General features: G+C 44.9%; 1 protein-coding gene across 12 annotated transcripts in view; it reads left to right on the forward strand.

Annotated features, from left to right (window-relative positions):
• LOC115163590 (RNA-binding protein Musashi homolog 2-like) overlaps nucleotides 1-19,554 on the forward strand; it is a 338,641-nt gene that overhangs the window by 216,042 nt on the left and 103,045 nt on the right. For all 12 annotated transcript variants that reach the window (XM_029715600.1, XM_029715603.1, XM_029715604.1 and 9 more), the window contains exon 8: nucleotides 14,547-14,629. In XM_029715600.1, coding sequence (XP_029571460.1) covers nucleotides 14,547-14,629 — 83 coding nt within the window. The remainder of the gene's footprint in view (nucleotides 1-14,546; nucleotides 14,630-19,554) is intronic.

Below are 19,554 nucleotides of genomic sequence, written 5' to 3' on the forward strand. Positions count from 1 at the left end.
TCCGGCGCCATTATCTTGATCTACAGTTGAAGTCGGAAGTTTACATGCACTAGGTTGGAGTCATTAAAACTAGTTTTTCAACCACTCCACAAATTTCTTGTTAACAAACTATAGTTTTGGCAAGTCGGTTAGGACATCTACTTTGTGCATGACACAAGTAATTTTTCCAACAATTGTTTACAGACAGATTATTTCACTTATAATTCACTGTATCACAGTTCCAGTAGGTCAGAAGTTTACATACACTACGTTGACTGTGCCTTTAAACAGCTTGGAAAATTCCAGAAAATGATTTCATGGCTTAAGAAGCTTCTGATGGGCTAATTGACATAATTTGAGTCAATTGGAGGTGCACCTGTGGATGTATTTCAAGGCCTACCTTCAAACTCAGTGCCTCTTTGCTTGACATCATGGGAAAATCTAAAGAAATCAGCCAAGACGTCAGAAAAACAATTGTAGACCTCCACAACTCTCGTTCATCATTGGGAGCAATTTCCAAACGCCTGAAAGTACCACGTTCATCTGTACAAACAATAGTACGCAAGTATAAACACTATGGAACCACACAGCCGTCATACCGCTCAGGAAGGAGACGCCTTCTGTTTCCTAGAGATTAACGTACTTTGGTGCGAAAAGTGCACATCAATGCCAGAACAACAGCAAAGGACTTTGTGAAGATGCTGGAGGAAACCGGTACAAAAGTATCTATATTCACAGTAAAACGAGTCCAATATCGACATAACCTGAAAGACCGCTCAGCAAGGAAGAAGCCACTGCTCCAAAACCGCCATAAAAAAGCCAGACTACGGTTTGCAACTGCACATGGGGACAAAGATCATACTTTTTGCTGATATGTCCTCTGGTCTGATGAAACAAAAATAGAACTGTTTGGCCTTAATGACCATCATTATGTTTAGAGGAAAAAGGGGGAAGCTTGCAAGCCAAAGAACACCATCCCAACCGTGAAGCACGGGGGTGGCAGCATCATCTTTTGGGGGTGCTTTGCTGCAGGAGGGACTAGTGCACTTCACAAAATAGATGGCATCATGAGGACGGAAAATTATGTGGATATATTGAAGCAACATCTCAAGACATCAGTCAGGAAGTTAAAGCTTGTTCGCAAATGGGTCTTCCAAATGGACAATGACCACAAGCATACTTCCAAAGTTGTGGCAAAATGGCTTAAGGACAACAAAGTCAAGGTATTGGAATGGCCATCACAAAGCCCTGACCTCAATCACATAGAAAATGTGTAGGCAGAACTGAAAAAGTGTGTGCGAGCAAGGAGGCCTACAAACCTTACACCAGCTCTGTCCGGAGGAATGGGACAAAATTCACCCAACTTATTGTGGGAAGGTTGTGGATGGCTACCCGAAACGTTTGACCCAAGTTAAACAATTTAAAGGCAATGCTACCAAATACTAATTGAGGGTATGTAAACTTCTGACCCAGTGGGAATGTGATGAATGAAATAAAAGCTGAAATAATTCATTCTCTCTACTATTATTCTGACATTTCACATTCTTAAAATAAAGTGGTGATCCTAACTGACCTGAGACAGGGAATTTTTACTAGGATTAAATGTCAGGAATTGTGAAAAACTGAGTTTAAATGTATTTGGCTAAGGTGTATGTAAACTTCCGACTTCAACTGTATATAAAGCAAGTAAATGTAGCTGGATATTTCGGGGAGACATCTTGTTTTCTGTGGGGTGTGCAATAGACAGATTTTATTTCCTAAATATCAGTAAGCATGCGTATTTCATGTAACATACATCGGCTTTACAGAATAAACAGAAATGAATGGATTAAGATATTCTTCTGCTGACAACAATCCTATCTCACCCCATCTTATAAATAAACAGCAGGGGCCTGCTTTTGATGCTCACAAGCTCACACTCTCTGTGACACAAAAGGACATCTATAGTAAACTCATGTGCACACACACACACACACACACTCTCTAGGCCTGTATCTGTACGAGTGGAATCAGGGAGCCATCTGCAGTGTCTGCCTGTGTGTGTGCCCTGTACTCCCCCAGCATCCATTACCATCCACGTCTCCACCCCAGCTCCTTCAAAGAACCCAGAGAGGAGACACCCTACTGGGGCTGGAGACATCCACAGAGACTGTTGACATCCATAGCCAGTCTCAAGGACGATACATAGATCTAACTGAGAAGCTATAAACCTGAGCAAGAATGGGCTTCTGTAATTAACCTAATTGGTTTTGGTGTTAAAAGTGGAGGGGAATGAAAGGTGATGGCTTGCTGGTTGCAGCTGATTAGAGGTAGTGGCTGAAATCTATAGAGGTCTATTCAGCCCTAGGCTAGTGGGATGAGGTCAGCTGTCCTGTTTAATTATTCATCAGTTTAGATCACTTTCTCTTTTCTCTCCATCTCTTTCACTTTTCTTCTTTGTCTCTGTCTTTCTGTCTCTCTCTCTGTCTTTGTCGCTGTCTTTCTGTCTCGCTCGCTCTGTCTATCTCTCTGTCAGTATCTGTCTCTCTGTCTCTCTCTGTCAGTCTCTGTCTCTTTCTCTCTCGCTCTGTTTCTCTGTCTCTCTTTCTCTTCCCCCTCTCTGTCTTCCACCTCTCCCTCCAGTACTTCTCTCTTTCTTTCCCCTCTTCACCTCTTCCTATGGGGTGACAGATTGTGCTCTCGCCTCTCAACACTTACCCTGACCCTGGCAGTCCTTGTCCTAGCAGTCCTGACCCTGGCAGTCCTTGATCCTGGCAGTCCTTGATCCTGGCAGTCCTTGGTCCTGGCAGTCCTTGATCCTGGCAGTCTTTGATCCTGGCAGTCATGACCCTGGCAGTCCTTGGCCCTGGCAGTCCTTGACCCTGGCAGTCCTTGATCCTGGCAGTCCTTGACCCTGGCAGTCCTTGATCCCTGCAGTCCTTGACCCTGGCAGTCCTTGATCCTGGCAGTCCTTGACCATGGCAGTCCATGATCCTGGCAGTCCTTGATCCTGGCAGTCCTTGACCCTGGCAGTCCTTGACCGTAGCAGAACCATCTCACCAGTTGGCTGAAGTGCATGATGCACCTCCAATCCACATAGGTCGAAAAATAGAGAGGAAGTTACACCCAGTTGGGAGTCAGATTGAGTCAGCATCCAGATGTCATACTATTCACCCCTCAATCACTGAATACATTCAGTCCTTCAGTAGGATATGTTAACCAGAGCTGAAGTGCGCCATGTTGTTATGATCTCCCGTTTCATCATTCTGCCTGCAGGTAAATCTACTGTCATCAAATATACATTCATTTATGTGTCTTCAGAGAGTTTCACTTAATCCAGATACAACATTCATAATCAGCCATGTTGATGTTGTTGAGTCTGAAAGCTGAAGGAGAGCTGTTAGCTAACTAACACAAATCCCAATAGAGCTGTAATTCTTCAGCCAACCTTTCTCTGAAGGATCACCCCTGAAGTTACCCCCCAAGTCCACTGTACCATCTCTTTAATTTAAGACGGCTTCGCCACCACTTCCATTTATGAGATTGTCTGTCTGGTAGCAATCACATAATCCCATCATGTTTTTTCTCTCTCTTCATTGGTCATGACTCATGCCACTTGGTCCCTGTGAGAAGGGCCGCTCATGGCTCTCGTCTCGATGTGTCTTGTTGTAATTAAAGGCCAAATTGTTTTGATGCCAGTGTAATCACATTAGTCTGTGATGGAGGAAAGGAGAGGGAGAGAGACAGAGAGAAAGAGATGGAGGGAGAGTGAGGGAGGGAGATGAGAAAGGGAGAGAGAGAGGGGTGAAATTGGACTTGTTGCTCCAGCGACACAGCAACCATGACAGTCAGTGTTGTTGTTGTTATTATGAGCTGAGAGCTGTCACAATGCATCACCCTCAGAGCTGCTGCCCAGGACCACCCATACGTAAAATGTATGCACGCATGACTGTAAGTCACTTTGAATAAAAGCGTCTGCTAAATGGCATATATTATTATTATTATTATTATTATATTATGTAATATATGTCGCTCCATTTCTGGGCCTGTCAGAACCACCGACGGGGTAAATATGGCTCAGTTAAATGTGTGGAGGTCCTATGGTTGGTTTGGTGTGCATTCCGCTATGCATGGACCTACACTGTACTGTGTATCACCTCGTCTTGTAGAGAAACACTGTCCACTGATATCATGTTGTCGATTCGTACTAGAAGCCTAATTGTAAATATCTATATTTGAAACTGGCTAGTAGGCCTATACAGTGACAGATGACGTATTACTTGTTGTATTACCACTGGCTAAGGGGCTGGGGTGTGCTCAGGCCTTTATCTGACAGTGGCAATCCTCTTCCTCCTCATGGTGTGTCCCACTGTTCCTCTTCTACTGCATGAGACTGGTTGTTTCTCCTTCTCTTCTATTGGTCAGACACACTGGGTTAAATCTGCATACACAGCTCCTCGAGCTTCATCCATTCCACCTAATGAAGGGAGCAGAGCTCGGGATCATTAGTGCTTCTGGAGCCATGATTTGTTTTGCAGCGTTCAGTATTTGTTTTATATTTCTCCCCTCTGCGTAAGGTTTTGGGTGTTTAATGCTGACATTTATCTTGGGTGACAGTCCAGTACATCAGCACATACATATGTAAGTATTATACTGATGCTAAAATGTTTATTTTATTCTACTGAGCCGTTTACTTTATGTTCATATTCTTATCTTTTATTATTTCTTATTGTTGTTGCATTGTAGAGAAGGACCCCTGAAGTAAGCATTTAGTTGGCCAGTGTATACCATGTGTATCCTGTACATACGACTAATACAACTGGAAACTTGAAGAGTGACCTTAATGTCATACAAAACCAATGTTTCTGCTCTAAGCTGTGGGCCATTTGTCTGTTGTAGGTTGGCCTTACAAAGGGACTGTGTTACATGTCTATTATATACTGTATTCCCAACACACACACACACACACACACACACACACACACACACACACACACACTTGTTTTGAGTGTCTTTGTGACAGCACTCAGCCTCCTGTGTCCATTGGAGCAGGTTTTTCATTCCCTCCTCCTCTCCTTTCTCTCCGGTTTCCTGGCGTTTCTCCTCCCGTCACTCTGCTAAACGCATTTCACCCGAGTCATTATATTGTAGCAGGATGGCTGGTATTCCAATTGATTCCTCTGTCCACTCTCATTTAGTTTACAAGAGATCAGAGTTCCCAAGAGCTTCCCAAGTTTTTTTTCTCCCTTTTTGATTAAGAGGATGTATAAATAAGACCGCAAACTCCCATCGATGCATGCCCATCTATTTATTGACTTTTAAGGATGCATCTTGCCCGCTGCTCCCCTGTGGTCTCTCCCAAGGAGAAGCAAGGCTAGGTTTATTTCTCTCTCCCTGCCTACTGCTAGCCTAGCGAACAGAGCAGACAGACTGGCAGGCTAAAAAATGAGCCCCATTGACAGGTTTTGTCGTGGCGCTTGGCTCTGGTTATTAATGGATGGGGAAGGGGACCCATTTATCAGCCAGAGGAGAATTTAATTGACACCGGCTTTGATTTTATTGTGTCCGCTGTTGTCTGCGCCTGTCACAGGTTTTCCCCCCTCACCTCCCTCCTCTCGCTTTCCTCTGAAAGGTGTTTGATTGCGGTTTGGAGCCGAGACTTGTCAGAGGTGACGCATGGGAACACACACACACACACACACAAACACATGCTTATATGCACACACAAGCACACACATACCTAACGGGGTACACGCGTACGCTCTTATAGAGACGCTCATAAAGGCCCAGGGTCAGTCCTTGTGAAAAGGACCATGCTGTTTTAGATTCTCCTGAAATTAAATCCATCCAAAAGTCCTTTTGAAGGAAGGATGTCACAAACAGACAAATGCACACACAGTAACACACAAACCAACAGCAATAAACAACATACACACACTCAAAGACAAAGCATGACGGAACCCCCCCCGGCCCTCACACACTCTGATGGAGAGCAGGAATTGGATGCCATTTGTGACAGCACTGGCATAGTTTCTGTGTGTATGCAAATGATTTTTCACACTTGGGAGTAAATTGAATGGGGGTTTTGGAGTGGGAGAACGAGAGAAAGAGAGGGAGAACGAGAGAGAGAATGAGAGAGGCGAAGCGCCCTAAATGACAAAAACAAACCAGTCTGTGCGCCTCCAACGTTTTTCATCAACTTTGAATGCTACTTTATTTTCTCAATCATTCATATAGTTTCAGCAACTGGGTACAGTGTATATTTATTTACACAGAGCAGAGGGGGAACTATTTTGTTCTATGGAAAGATCTCTGTTACATTCTGAATAAATACTTCATCTGTATTCATGGCCATTGCCCCTTTAACAGATTTGTAGACTGTATTTGCCTTGAGGTGAAATGCAATACTGTTATTTTGAGTGCTTATCTTTTTATTACTAGATGAATCAATACCACAAGACATCGTTAGGATCATTATTTGGCTGGCTTCCTTGGTGTGTGTGTACGCGTGCATGTGTGTGTTTGCCCTTGAGGTGTGTGATTGTGTGGGTCTGTCTGTCTATCTATCTATAAGAGAAAGGGCCACAGGCTACAAGCAGAACCCTTCCTTCCTCTCTATTCACTGTGTGCTTCCCTTATTTACTGGTCCTCCTCTGCAGGGGATGGAAGCCACGGTATTAATATGTGATTTGGTCATGTACCTCTTCCTTTTAAATACATCCAACCGCCCGGGGGCAGGCTGGGCCTCTTGACGCAAAGGTCAGTTGACCACTCATTGATTCAGCATTTAAATTTTATTTGTGCAGCGGCACTCCGATGGGAACTGGCATTAAGGCTGGCTGTTTCAGCCTCTTTGTTTAGTGAGAGGCTGTGAATGTCTCTCTGCCTGGGGTTGGGGGTGGGGGGGGTGTCTGCAGAGACCGCCGTGTGGTTAGCTGCCGCCAGCTAATAAGTGTGAGATCCATCCCGACGCCTTGGTAATGACCACTACCACCTATTACTGCACCCCAGATTGGAAATCCATGTGTTGTCATTGAGGGGAATCGTCTATGAAAGTTAGAGAAAAGAGTAAAACAAAAAGAAAGTCTGACATTGTGAGGAGAGAACACCAGTTTGTGTGCTTCTCCAGCAGCAGTGGGGGGTGGCAGGTAGGAGGAAATGGCCTGTTTAGGTGGTTAGGCCACTAAATGTACAAGTTAATGTTGCGATGAGGCAAGGCAGGGGATGCCACATCTCAAACACTGCCATGTGGAGGTGGAGGAACTCCTATTCTCTTCTCTCGGGTTTTACTCTCTCCATCTCTCTCTTTTTTGTCCCTCCATCTCTCTCCCTTTCTCTCTCTTCATCTCTCAATCTCTCTCAATTGAAATCCAAAGGGCTTTATTGGCATGGGAAACATATGTTTACATTGCCAAAGCAAGTGAAATAGATAATAAACAATAAATAATGAACAGTAAACATTACACTCACAAAAGTTCCAAAGGAATAGAGACATTTTAAATGTCATATTATGGCTATATACAGTGTTATAACAATGTGCAAATAGTACAAAAGGGAAAATAAATATACATAAATATGGGTTGTATTTCAATGGTGTTTGTTCTTCACTGGTTGCCCTTTTCTTGTGTCAACAAGTCACAAATCTTGCTGCTGTGATGGCACACTGTGGTATTTCACCCAATAGATATTGGAGTTTATCAAAATTGAATTTGTTTTCTAATTCTTTGTGGGTCTGTGTAATATGAGGGAAATATGTGTCTTTAATATGGTCATACATTTGGCAGGAGGTTAGGAAGTGCAGCTCAATTTCCACCTCATTTTGTGGGCAGTGTGCACATAGCCTGTCTTCTCTCTCTTCTTTTTCCAGATTTGACTTTGAGGCCGTTAGTTACAGCCTCGTCGTTAAGCAACCCCCTCCCGGAGCGAATTGATTGGCTACCTGCCTCGTCCAATGCTGAGGTGGGAGCTGACTTTGTCAATAGTGCTGTGAACTCTGACAGAGACAGCAGACCAGATCGTTGCCTCATCCTCATCCCAACACCCTGGGTTTGGAGAGGGAGCTGAGAGAAGGGAAGACAAGAGAGTGGAAGATAGCGAGAAACTAATGAAAAGATACTGAGTACATCACATTTCAAGGTGCATTTAGGACACTTTCGACGCAGGCCCAAAGCAGATGTTTGATTTTCAGCAAGCAACTTATCTATAATTTGAGGGAGAAGAAGAACTAGGACTCACAACACTGTTCTTGGTGGTTAGTGTAGGAGGTGCAGTGTACCCTCCACCTCCACTCCTAGCAGGGGATATGAGAGAGCTGTATTGTGGAGTAGATATCTCCAGCAAAGGGCAGGTGTGTTAACACTCCCTCCCACATACCTCTCTCCCTCCCTCTCTCTCCTGCTCCACACCACCCAGCGGCGACGGCTCCCTCTCAGCTGGTGAGAAATTGCTCCTGACAGCTGATTTGTTGGTTGTCAGAAGTGGTCGGTGTGGCGCTGATAAGGTTGGGGGGCGGTATTGGGAGGGGAGGACCCAGGCCATCCTCAAAGGCAGAAAGCATTACGCTGCCCAGGGGCCTCAACAGACACATGGAAATGTCTTTCTCTCTAGAAATCACAGGGGATACTTCCTCATATGCACAGCACACACCCCGAACGCTCTCTTTAAAGAGCCCACTCGCTCACGCAACAACACACCACCTCAACACTCCCTTTTAGCTGTGTCTTCTTGGATTTGTGCTTATTCCCCTATCGCAGGAAACCTGTTGAAGTCTCTCTCTGTGGATCTCTGAGAGCGCCACAGATAAACGAGTCCTTTGTGGACGTGAAATGAAACATCTTCTTTCTCAGCGCTACACATTCATGAGCTGCTGTATATACATGTACAAGCCTAGCGTGAACCAACCGTATACAACATGATGCACTTTTACACTTTACAGAACTATTCACTGTACAGACGTTTTTATTTCCTCCTACTCTACCTGCTGCCTTTAAACAGAATGAATGTGCAGCGGTTGTCTTTGATTTGATTCATCACTAATGGGGACCGCGGAGGCCCCAAAGGCCCCAGTACACGGGGCCAGGAGTAATGTGCTCTGTACTGGATGAATGACGGGACTGATTGCAGATGGGAGGCAGAGCCCTAGTTTTTGATTAGCTGACACAGCGGGAACACGCAGCGGTGCTTAAGTGAATGAGAGCAGAGGATACATACAGAGGGAGAAAGGCCCAGGGCTGACTGAGACCCAGACCAGAGCGAACTGACAGGAGGGAGGGAGAGAGAGAGATTATAAAATCCAAGTACACCAACAAATATGCGGTTAAAATGGGCAAAAAACAGTCAGGCAGGGATGCAGCTTAAGCACCACCCTCTTCAACCTATATATCAACGAATTGGCGAGGGTATTAGAACAGTCTGCAGCATCCGGCTTCGCACTACTAGAATTTGAAGTCAAATGTCTACTGTTTGCTGATGATCTGGTGGTTCTGTCACCAACCAAGGAGGGCCTACAGCAGCACCTAGATCTTCTGCACAGATTCTGCCAGACCTGGGTCCTGACAGTAAATCTCAGTAAATCAAAAATAATGGTGTTCCAAAAAAGGTCCAGTCGCCAGGACCACAAATACAAATTCCATCTAACACCATTGCCCTAGAGCACACAAAAAACTATACATACCTCGGCCTAAATATCAGCGCCACAGGTAACTTCCACAAAGCTGTGAACGAGCTGAGAGACAAGGCAAGGAGGGCCTTCTATGCCATCAAAAGGAACATAAAATTCGACATAACAATTACCAATTTGTGACCTGTTGCAACCAGTAAAGAACAAGCACCATTGTAAATACAACCCGTATTTATGTTTATTTATTTTCCCTTACTTTAACTAGAGAGAGAGAGAAACTATAGAGAGAGAGAGAAACTATATAGAGAGATAAACTAGAGATGAGAGAGACTAGAGAGAGAGAAACTAGAGAGAGATAAACTAGAGAGAGAGACTAGAGAGAGAGAGAGAGAAACTAGAGAGAGAGAAACTAGAGAAACAGAGAGAGAGGGAGAAACTAGACAGAGAGAGAGAGAAACTAGAGATATAGAAACTAGAGAGCGAGAGAAACTAGAGGAACTAGAGAAACTAGAGAGAAACTAGTGAGAGAGAGAGAAACTAGAGGAACTAGAGAAACTAGAGAGAAACTAGAGATATAGAAACTAGAGGAACTAGAGAGAGAGAGAAACTACAGAGAAACTAGAGAGAGAGAAACTAGAGAAACAGAGAGAGAGGGAGAAACTAGACAGAGAGAGAGAGAAACTAGAGAGAAACTAGTGAGAGAGAGAGAAACTAGAGGAACTAGAGAGAAACTAGTGAGAGAGAGAGAAACTAGAGAGAAACTAGAGGAACTAGAGAGAGAGAAACTAGAGAGAAACTAGAGGAACTAGAGAGAGAGAAACTAGAGAGAAACTAGAGGAACTAGAGAGAGAGAGAAACTACAGAGAAACTAGAGGAACTAGAGAAACTAGAGAGAAACTAGAGAGAAACTAGAGGAACTAGAGAGAGAGAGAAACTACAGAGAAACTAGAGAGAGAGAAACTAGAGAAACAGAGAGAGAGGGAGAAACTAGACAGAGAGAGAGAGAAACTAGAGAGAAACTAGTGAGAGAGAGAGAAACTAGAGGAACTAGAGAGAAACTAGTGAGAGAGAGAGAAACTAGAGAAACTAGAGAGAAACTAGTGAGAGAGAGAGAAACTAGAGGAACTAGAGAGAGAGAAACTAGAGAGAAACTAGAGAGAAACTAGTGAGAGAGAGAGAAACTAGAGGAACTAGAGAAACTAGAGAGAAACTAGTGAGAGAGAGAGAGAAACTAGAGGAACCAGAGAGAGAGAAACTAGAGAGAAACTAGAGAGAAACTAGTGAGAGAGAAAGAAACTAGAGGAACTAGAGAGAGAGAAACTAGAGAGAAACTAGAGAGAGAGAGAAACTAGAGAGAAACTAGAGGAACTAGAGAGAGAGAAACTAGAGAGAGAGAGAGAAACTATATAGAGAGATAAACTAGAGATGAGAGAAACTAGAGAGAGATAAACTAGAGAGAGAGACTAGAGAGAGAGAGAGAAACTAGAGAGAGAGAAACTAGAGAAACAGAGAGAGAGGGAGAAACTAGACAGAGAGAGAGAGAAACTAGAGATATAGAAACTAGAGAGCGAGAGAAACTAGAGGAACTAGAGAAACTAGAGAGAAACTAGTGAGAGAGAGAGAAACTAGAGGAACTAGAGAAACTAGAGAGAAACTAGAGATATAGAAACTAGAGGAACTAGAGAGAGAGAGAAACTACAGAGAAACTAGAGGAACTAGAGAAACTAGAGAGAAACTAGTGAGAGAGAGAGAAACTAGAGGAACTAGAGAAACTAGAGAGAAACTAGAGATATAGAAACTAGAGGAACTAGAGAGAGAGAGAAACTACAGAGAAACTAGAGAGAGAGAAACTAGAGAAACAGAGAGAGAGGGAGAAACTAGACAGAGAGAGAGAGAAACTAGAGAGAAACTAGTGAGAGAGAGAGAAACTAGAGGAACTAGAGAGAAACTAGTGAGAGAGAGAGAAACTAGAGAGAAACTAGAGGAACTAGAGAGAGAGAGAAACTAGAGAGGAACTAGAGAGAGAGAAACTAGAGAGAAACTAGAGGAACTAGAGAGAGAGAGAAACTACAGAGAAACTAGAGAGAGAGAAACTAGAGAAACAGAGAGAGAGGGAGAAACTAGACAGAGAGAGAGAGAAACTAGAGAGAAACTAGTGAGAGAGAGAGAAACTAGAGGAACTAGAGAGAAACTAGTGAGAGAGAGAGAAACTAGAGAGAAACTAGAGAAACTAGAGAGAAACTAGTGAGAGAGAGAGAAACTAGAGGAACTAGAGAGAGAGAAACTAGAGAGAAACTAGAGAGAAACTAGTGAGAGAGAGAGAAACTAGAGGAACTAGAGAAACTAGAGAGAAACTAGTGAGAGAGAGAGAGAAACTAGAGGAACTAGAGAGAGAGAAACTAGAGAGAAACTAGAGAGAAACTAGAGAGAAACTAGTGAGAGAGAAAGAAACTAGAAGAACTAGAGAGAGAGAAACTAGAGAGAGAGAAACTAGAGAGAGAGAGAAACTAGAGAGAGAGAAACTAGAGAGAAATTAGAGGAACTAGAGAGAGAAACTAGAGAGAAACTAGAGAGAGAGAGAAACTAGAGAGAAACTAGCGAGAGAGAGAGAAACTAGAGAGAGAGAGAAACGAGAGAGAGAGAGAGAGAGAGAGACTAGAAATAAACTAGAGAGAGAAACTAGAAATAAACTAGAGAGAGAGAAACTAGAAATAAACTAGAGAAACTACAGAGAAACTAGAGAGAGAGAGAAACTACAGAGAAACTAGAGAGAGAAACTACAGAGAAACTAGAGAGAAACTAGAGAGAGAAACTAGAGAGAAAGAGAGAAACTAGAGAGAAACTAGAGAGAGAGAAACTAGAGATAAACTAGAGAGAGAGAGAAACTACAGAGAAACTAGAGAGAAACTAGAGAGAAACTAGAGAGAAACTACAGAGAAACTAGAGAGAAACTAGAGAGAGAAACCAGAGAGAAAGAGAGAAACTAGAGAGAAACTAGAGAGAGAGAGAGAAACTAGAGAGAGAGAAACTACAGAGAAACTAGAGAGAGAGAAACTACAGAGAAACTAGAGAGAAAGAGAGAAACTAGAGAGAAACTAGAGAGAGAGAGAGAAACTAGAGAGAAACTAGAGAGAGAGAGAAACTAGAGAGAAACTAGAGAGAAACTAGAGAGAAAGAGAGAAACTAGAGAGAAACTAGAGAGAGAGAGAGAAACTAGAGAGAAACTAGAGAGAGAGAGAGAGACTAGAGAGAAACTAGAGAGAAACTAGAGAGAAAGAGAGAAACTAGAGAGAAACTAGAGAGAGAGAGAAACTAGAGAGAAACTAGAGAGAGAGAGAAACTAGAGAGAAACTAGAGAGAGAGAGAGAGAGAGAGAAACTAGAGAGAAACTAGAGAGAAACTAGAGAGAAACTAGAGAGAAACTAGAGAGAGAGAGAAACTAGAGAGAAACTAGAGAGAGAGAGAAACTAGAGAGAAACTAGAGAGAGAGAGAGAGAGAGAAACTAGAGAGAGAGAAAGAAACTAGAGAGAGAGAGAGAGAAACTAGACAGAGGGAGAGATAATGAATGGGAAGAGGATGAAAGACTAATAAAAGCACAATATTTACAAATTTTGTTTTGAGTGTGTTCTGACTCTTATTGCTATGTGATCTGTGTTTCATTGATTTAATACTGTATGTTCCTGAGAGAGAGATTGATAGAGAGGGGCTTGAGAGTTGAGTTCTCTGTCTGACGTGTGCTGTGCATCACTCCAGGAAGTCCCCCTGGATCAGAACAGGAAGTCATGGAGAGAGGGCAGGTCATTGACTAATGAGCTTCACTTCCTACCTCACACCAGAGAGAGTGTAGGCGGCTTTGATCACTGAAACCTGCTTGATGATGTCTAATGCCTGTATAGATCCAACCTCATATGGGGGGTTGGGGGAGTGGATTATGTGTACATGTAACATGCGGGCAGAGTTTGTGCGTGTGTTTGCGTGTGTGTGTATGTATGTGTGCATGTTTGTGAATTGAATGCCCTGCACTGTACTGTGTAATAACTCATTGTTAGTGTACTGTGGTGTGTGTAGAGGCGGGACAGGGGGGGTTGTCGGAACGGCTGCTCTCTCCGTGACCCTCTTATCGGCCCTCCCGCCTTTTTATCTGTCCATATCTGCTGGCGTGTGGAGAAGGGGGGTCCTGCCCGGACACATGCTGGCTCTCTGTCAAACCCTGTTGACCCCCTGACTCCCACAGGCTTATCTCCCACTCTCTTAAAAACCAAAGCCTTGTTTCAGCTTGTCACAGCGGGGCGCACAACTTCAGCTCTATTCCGCTCCGCCACTCCGCTCTGTGTGTTTGTTTTAGAGAGAGTACTGATTAGTCAACAGGGCATGGAATGGAAGGCTTTGTCATCCCCTTATGTGGCATGTAGATAATCCAGTCAATTTTTGGCCCATGGGCCACTAGATTACCCTCTATTAGTTATCAATCAATGCTTGTTGCTGATTTGCAAGGTTTGTATAATGTTCTATGTATCAATAATATGATATGGCCTGACATTACCATAAAACTGGAATGTGTTTTACAGTGAAATATCAATGAAGGAGCAGAGAATATCTGTAATGAAATTCACGGGCTAGGCCAGGGTCCATGAATTCCATTTAATGAGCTTTGTGGCAATTCCCTCCTCTTCTGTCTGTGAAGCAGGAATATAGTTATTCTAATAATGAGGACTGTATCATTTTTATTGCACATAGCTGTACAGCCGTTCCAGGTCTATAACTGCATCTTTATTAGGTTTATTTAGCTACATTTAGGGGACTAATTTGTATATGTTGCCTGTCTTTCAAATAGAAGTTGTTCTATAAATCTTGACTATAACCAAAGCTTTATTTTTCTCTCCCTTTTTCCTCCTTTTTCACTCACTCTCTTTCTCTCGCCATCCCCCTCTTCCTGTCATTCTCTCTACCGCTCTGTCCTGCCTGCAGGTTTCGGCTTTGTAACTTTCGAGGTTGAGGACGTTGTGGAGAAAGTATGCGAGATCCACTTTCATGAAATCAATAATAAAATGGTGAGTGGCTCTCGCTTTTCAAAACGGCGAACGGTGCTGGCTGGATTAATATTTGATTTTCTCTTTAGCAGAGCGGTAATGACGGCAGGCATCTCACACACACACAGGTTTTTAGGGCTATGGAGTCAGTGGTGTGCACTGTGCACTGATGACCACACACCATGAAATTGTGTGTGTGAGCCGTTCCTGGCAGAAGGGCAAAACAACCTGTCCCTACCTCACGCAAAACCACCCTGCAAATCAGGCTGGAACAGCTATCCATGTCTGAAAGCTGGTGGCATTATTGAAAAAACAACAACATTAAACCTATCAGTCCAGGCTGTTTGAATGCCACACCTGATGCCAGACCTGGTGTTGATGTTTATTGTTAATCTTCAGTAGTGGCAGTGTGTTTCCAGGAGATTGGTCTCAGGTCAGGGTTAATGGCCAGTTGACCAGGTGGTTGTGGGGGGATGCTATGAGCAGGCTGGCTGAGGCCCAGGACGGCAAGGCCATGGTGGGCAGAGAGGAGAAGGGTGGTGGTGGTGAAGCCTGGGTGTATTGTTAGCCTGCGCTAGTTGCCTTGTGACTCATGCAGCCTGCTGTGGCTCAGACAGTGCAGTGTAGCAGCGTAGGGGGAAAATATCAGACCTGGCATGGCTCCATATCCTGGCCTGCCGTGCACTGACAACTCTCCCTCCTTAGTCAACACTACTACTACTACACTACTCTCCCTCCTTAGTCAACACTACCACTACTACACTACTCTCCCTCCTTAGTCAACACTACCACTACTACACTACTCTCCCTCCTTAGTCAACACTACCACTACTACACTACTCTCCCTCCTTAGTCAACACTACCACTACTACACTACTCTCCCTCCTTAGTCAACACTACCACTACTACACAACTCTCCCTCCTTAGTCAACACTACCACTACTACACTACTCTCCCTCCTTAGTCAACACTACCACTACTACACTACTCTCCCTCCTTAGTCAACACTACCACTACTACACTACTCCCCCTCCTTAGTCAACACTACCACTACTACACTACACTCCCTCCTTAGTCAACACTACCACTACTACACTACTCTCCATCCTTAGTCAACACTACCACTACTACACTACTCTCCCTCCTTAGTCAACACTACCACTGATACACAACTCTCCCTCCTTAGTCAACACTACCACTACTACACTACTCTCCCTCCTTAGTCAACACTACCACTGATACACTACTCTCCATCCTTAGTCAACACTACCACTACTACACAACTCTCCCTCCTTAGTCAACACTACCACTACTACACTACTCTCCCTCCTTAGTCAACACTACCACTACTACACTACTCTCCCTCCTTAGTCAACACTACCACTACTACACTACTCTCCCTCCTTAGTCAACACTACCACTACTACACTACTCCCCCTCCTTAGTCAACACTACCACTACTACACTACCCTCCCTCCTTAGTCAACACTACCACTACTACACTACTCTCCCTCCTTAGTCAACACTACCACTACTACACTACTCTCCCTCCTTAGTCAACACTACCACTACTACACTACTCTCCCTCCTTAGTCAACACTACCACTGATACACTACTCTCCCTCCTTAGTCAACACTAGCACTACTACACTACTCTCCCTCCTTAGTCAACACTACCACTACTACACTACTCTCCCTCCTTAGTCAACACTACCGCTACTACACTACTCTCCCTCCTTAGTCAACACTACCACTACTACACTACTCTCCCTCCTTAGTCAACACTACCACTACTACACTACTCTCCATCCTTAGTCAACACTACCACTACTACACTACTCTCCCTCCTTAGTCAACACTACCACTACTACACTACTCTCCCTCCTTAGTCAACACTACCACTACTACACTACTCTCCCTCCTTAGTCAACACTACCACTACTACACTACTCTCCCTCCTTAGTCAACACTACCACTACTACACTACTCTACCTCCTTAGTCAACACTACCACTACTACACAACTCTCCCTCCTTAGTCAACACTACCACTACTACACTACTCTCCCTCCTTAGTCAACACTACCACTACTACACTACTCTCCCTCCTTAGTCAACACTACCACTACTACACTACTCTCCCCCCTTAGTCAACACTACCACTGATACACAACTCTCCCTCCGAGGTCAACACTACCACTACGACACTACTCCCCCCCTTAGTCAACACTACCACTACTACACTACTCTCCCTCCTTAGTCAACACTACCACTACTACACTACTCTCCCTCCTTAGTCAACACTACCACTACTACACAACTCTCCCTCCTTAGTCAACACTACCACTACTACACTACTCTCCCTCCTTAGTCAACACTACCACTACTACACTACTCTCCCTCCTTAGTCAACACTACCACTACTACACTACTCTCCCTCCTTAGTCAACACTACCACTACTACACTACTCTCCCTCCTTAGTCAACACTACCACTACTACACTACACTCCGTCCACCAGCCTGCTCTGGGCCTAACAGTTATGAATGCGACAGCTGAGATTAAAGACTGTATATAATACTCCCCCTCCTCCTTAGTGCTTCACACACACATACATACACGGTGGTGAAGTCAAAACTGCCACCTCTATGTCAACACTCATTCTCTTTTCATCCATTAAACCTTAAACCCCCAAAGAGATGAGATGATTAGATCATTCTGGTGATTCATTCAGCAGGGCCAGGCAGGCTTCCACCCAGTGGCTCACCCTACTCCCACCACTATACCACTGTAGAAAGTTGTCCACTAGTCTCTCCCCCCACCACTGTAGCCATTAGTACACTAGTCTACTCCTCCACCACCCACCAGTGTAGCCAGTAGTCCACTAGTCTCTTACCCCACCACCCACCACTGTAGCCAGTAGTCCACTAGTCTCTTCCTCCACCAGCCACCAATGTAGCCAGTAGTCCACTTGTCTCTTCCTCCACCAGCCACCACTGTAGCCAGTAGTCCACAAGTCTCTTCACCCACCACTGTAACCAGTAGTCCACAAGTCTCTTCCTCCACCAGCCACCAATGTAGCCAGTAGTCCACTTGTCTCTTCCTCCACCAGCCACCACTGTAGCCAGTAGTCCACAAGTCTCTTCACCCACCACTGTAGCCAGTAGTCCACAAGTCTCTTCACCCACCACTGTAGCCAGTAGTCCACAAGTCTCTTCCTCCACCACCCACCACTGTAGCCAGTAGTCCACTAGTCTCTTCCTCCACCAGCCACCAATGTAGCCAGTAGTCCACAAGTCTCTTCACCCACCACTATAGCCAGTAGTCCACAAGTCTCTTTACCCACCACTGTAACCAGTAGTCCACAAGTCTCTTCCTCCACCACCCACCACTGTAGCCATTAGTCCACTAGTCTCTTCCTCCGCCACTGTAGCCATTAGTCTACTAGTCTCTTCCTCCACCACTGTAGCCAATTAGTCCACTAGTCTCTTCCAGCACCACCCACCACTGTAGCCATTAGTCCACTAGTCTCTTCCTCCACCACTGTAGCCATTAGTCCACTAGTCTCTTCCCCCTCCACCTACCACTGTAACCATTAGTCCACTAGTCTCTTCCCCCTCCACCTACCACTGTAGCCATTAGTCCACTAGTCTCTTCCTCTTCCTCTGTAGCCATTAGTCCACTAGTCTTTTCCTCCACCAATGTAGCCATTAGTCCACTAGTCTCTTCCCCCTCCACCTACCACTGTAACCATTAGTCCACTAGTCTCTTCCCCCTCCACCTACCACTGTAACCATTAGTCCACTAGTCTTTTCCTCCACCACTGTAACCATTAGTCCACTAGTCTCTTCTTCCACCACTGTAACCATTAGTCCACTAGTCTTTTCCTCCACCACTGTAGCCAATTATTCCACTCGTCTCTTCCTCCACCACTGTAGCCAGTAGTCCACTAGTCTCTTCCTCCATGACCCACCACAGTAGCCAGTACTCCACTAGTCTCTTCCTCCACCAGCCACCAATGTAGCCAGTAGTCCACAAGTCTCTTCACCCACCACTGTAACCAGTAGTCCACAAGTCTCTTCACCCACCACTGTAGCCAGTAGTCCACAAGTCTCTTCCCCCACCACTGTAGCCAGTAGTCCACAAGTCTCTTCCTCCACCAGCCACCAATGTAGCCAGTAGTCCACAAGTCTCTTCACCCACCACTGTAACCAGTAGTCCACAAGTCTCTTCCTCCACCACCCACCACTGTAGCCAGTAGTCCACAAGTCTCTTCACCCACCACTGTAACCAGTAGTCCACAAGTCTCTTCCTCCACCACCCACCACTGTAGCCAGTAGTCCACTAGTCTCTTCCCCCACCACTGTAGCCAGTAGTCCACAAGTCTCTTCCCCCACCACTGTAGCCAGTAGTCCACAAGTCTCTTCCTCCACCAGCCACCAATGTAGCCAGTAGTCCACAAGTCTCTTCACCCACCACTGTAACCAGTAGTCCACAAGTCTCTTCCTCCACCACCCACCACTGTAGCCAGTAGTCCACAAGTCTCTTCACCCACCACCCACCACTGTAGCCAGTAGTCCACTAGTCTCTTCCTCCACCACTGTAGCCATTAGTCCACTAGTCTCTTCCTCTGTAGCCATTAGTCCACTAGTCTTTTCCTCCACCAATGTAGCCATTAGTCCACTAGTCTCTTCCCCCACCACCTACCACTGTAACCATTAGTCCACTAGTCTCTTCCTCTTCCTCTGTAGCTATTAGTCCACTAGTCTTTTCCTCCACCAATGTAGCCATTAGTCCACTAGTCTCTTCTTCCACCACCCACCACTGTAGCCATTAGTCCACTAGTCTCTTCTTCCACCACCCACCACTGTAGCCATTAGTCCACTAGTCTCTTCCTCCACCACTGTAACCAGTAGTCCACTAGTCTCTTCCTCCACCACTGTAACCAG

The sequence above is a fragment of the Salmo trutta genome, chromosome 26, assembly GCF_901001165.1.
Source record: "Salmo trutta chromosome 26, fSalTru1.1, whole genome shotgun sequence".
Lineage (NCBI taxonomy): Eukaryota > Metazoa > Chordata > Actinopteri > Salmoniformes > Salmonidae > Salmo > Salmo trutta.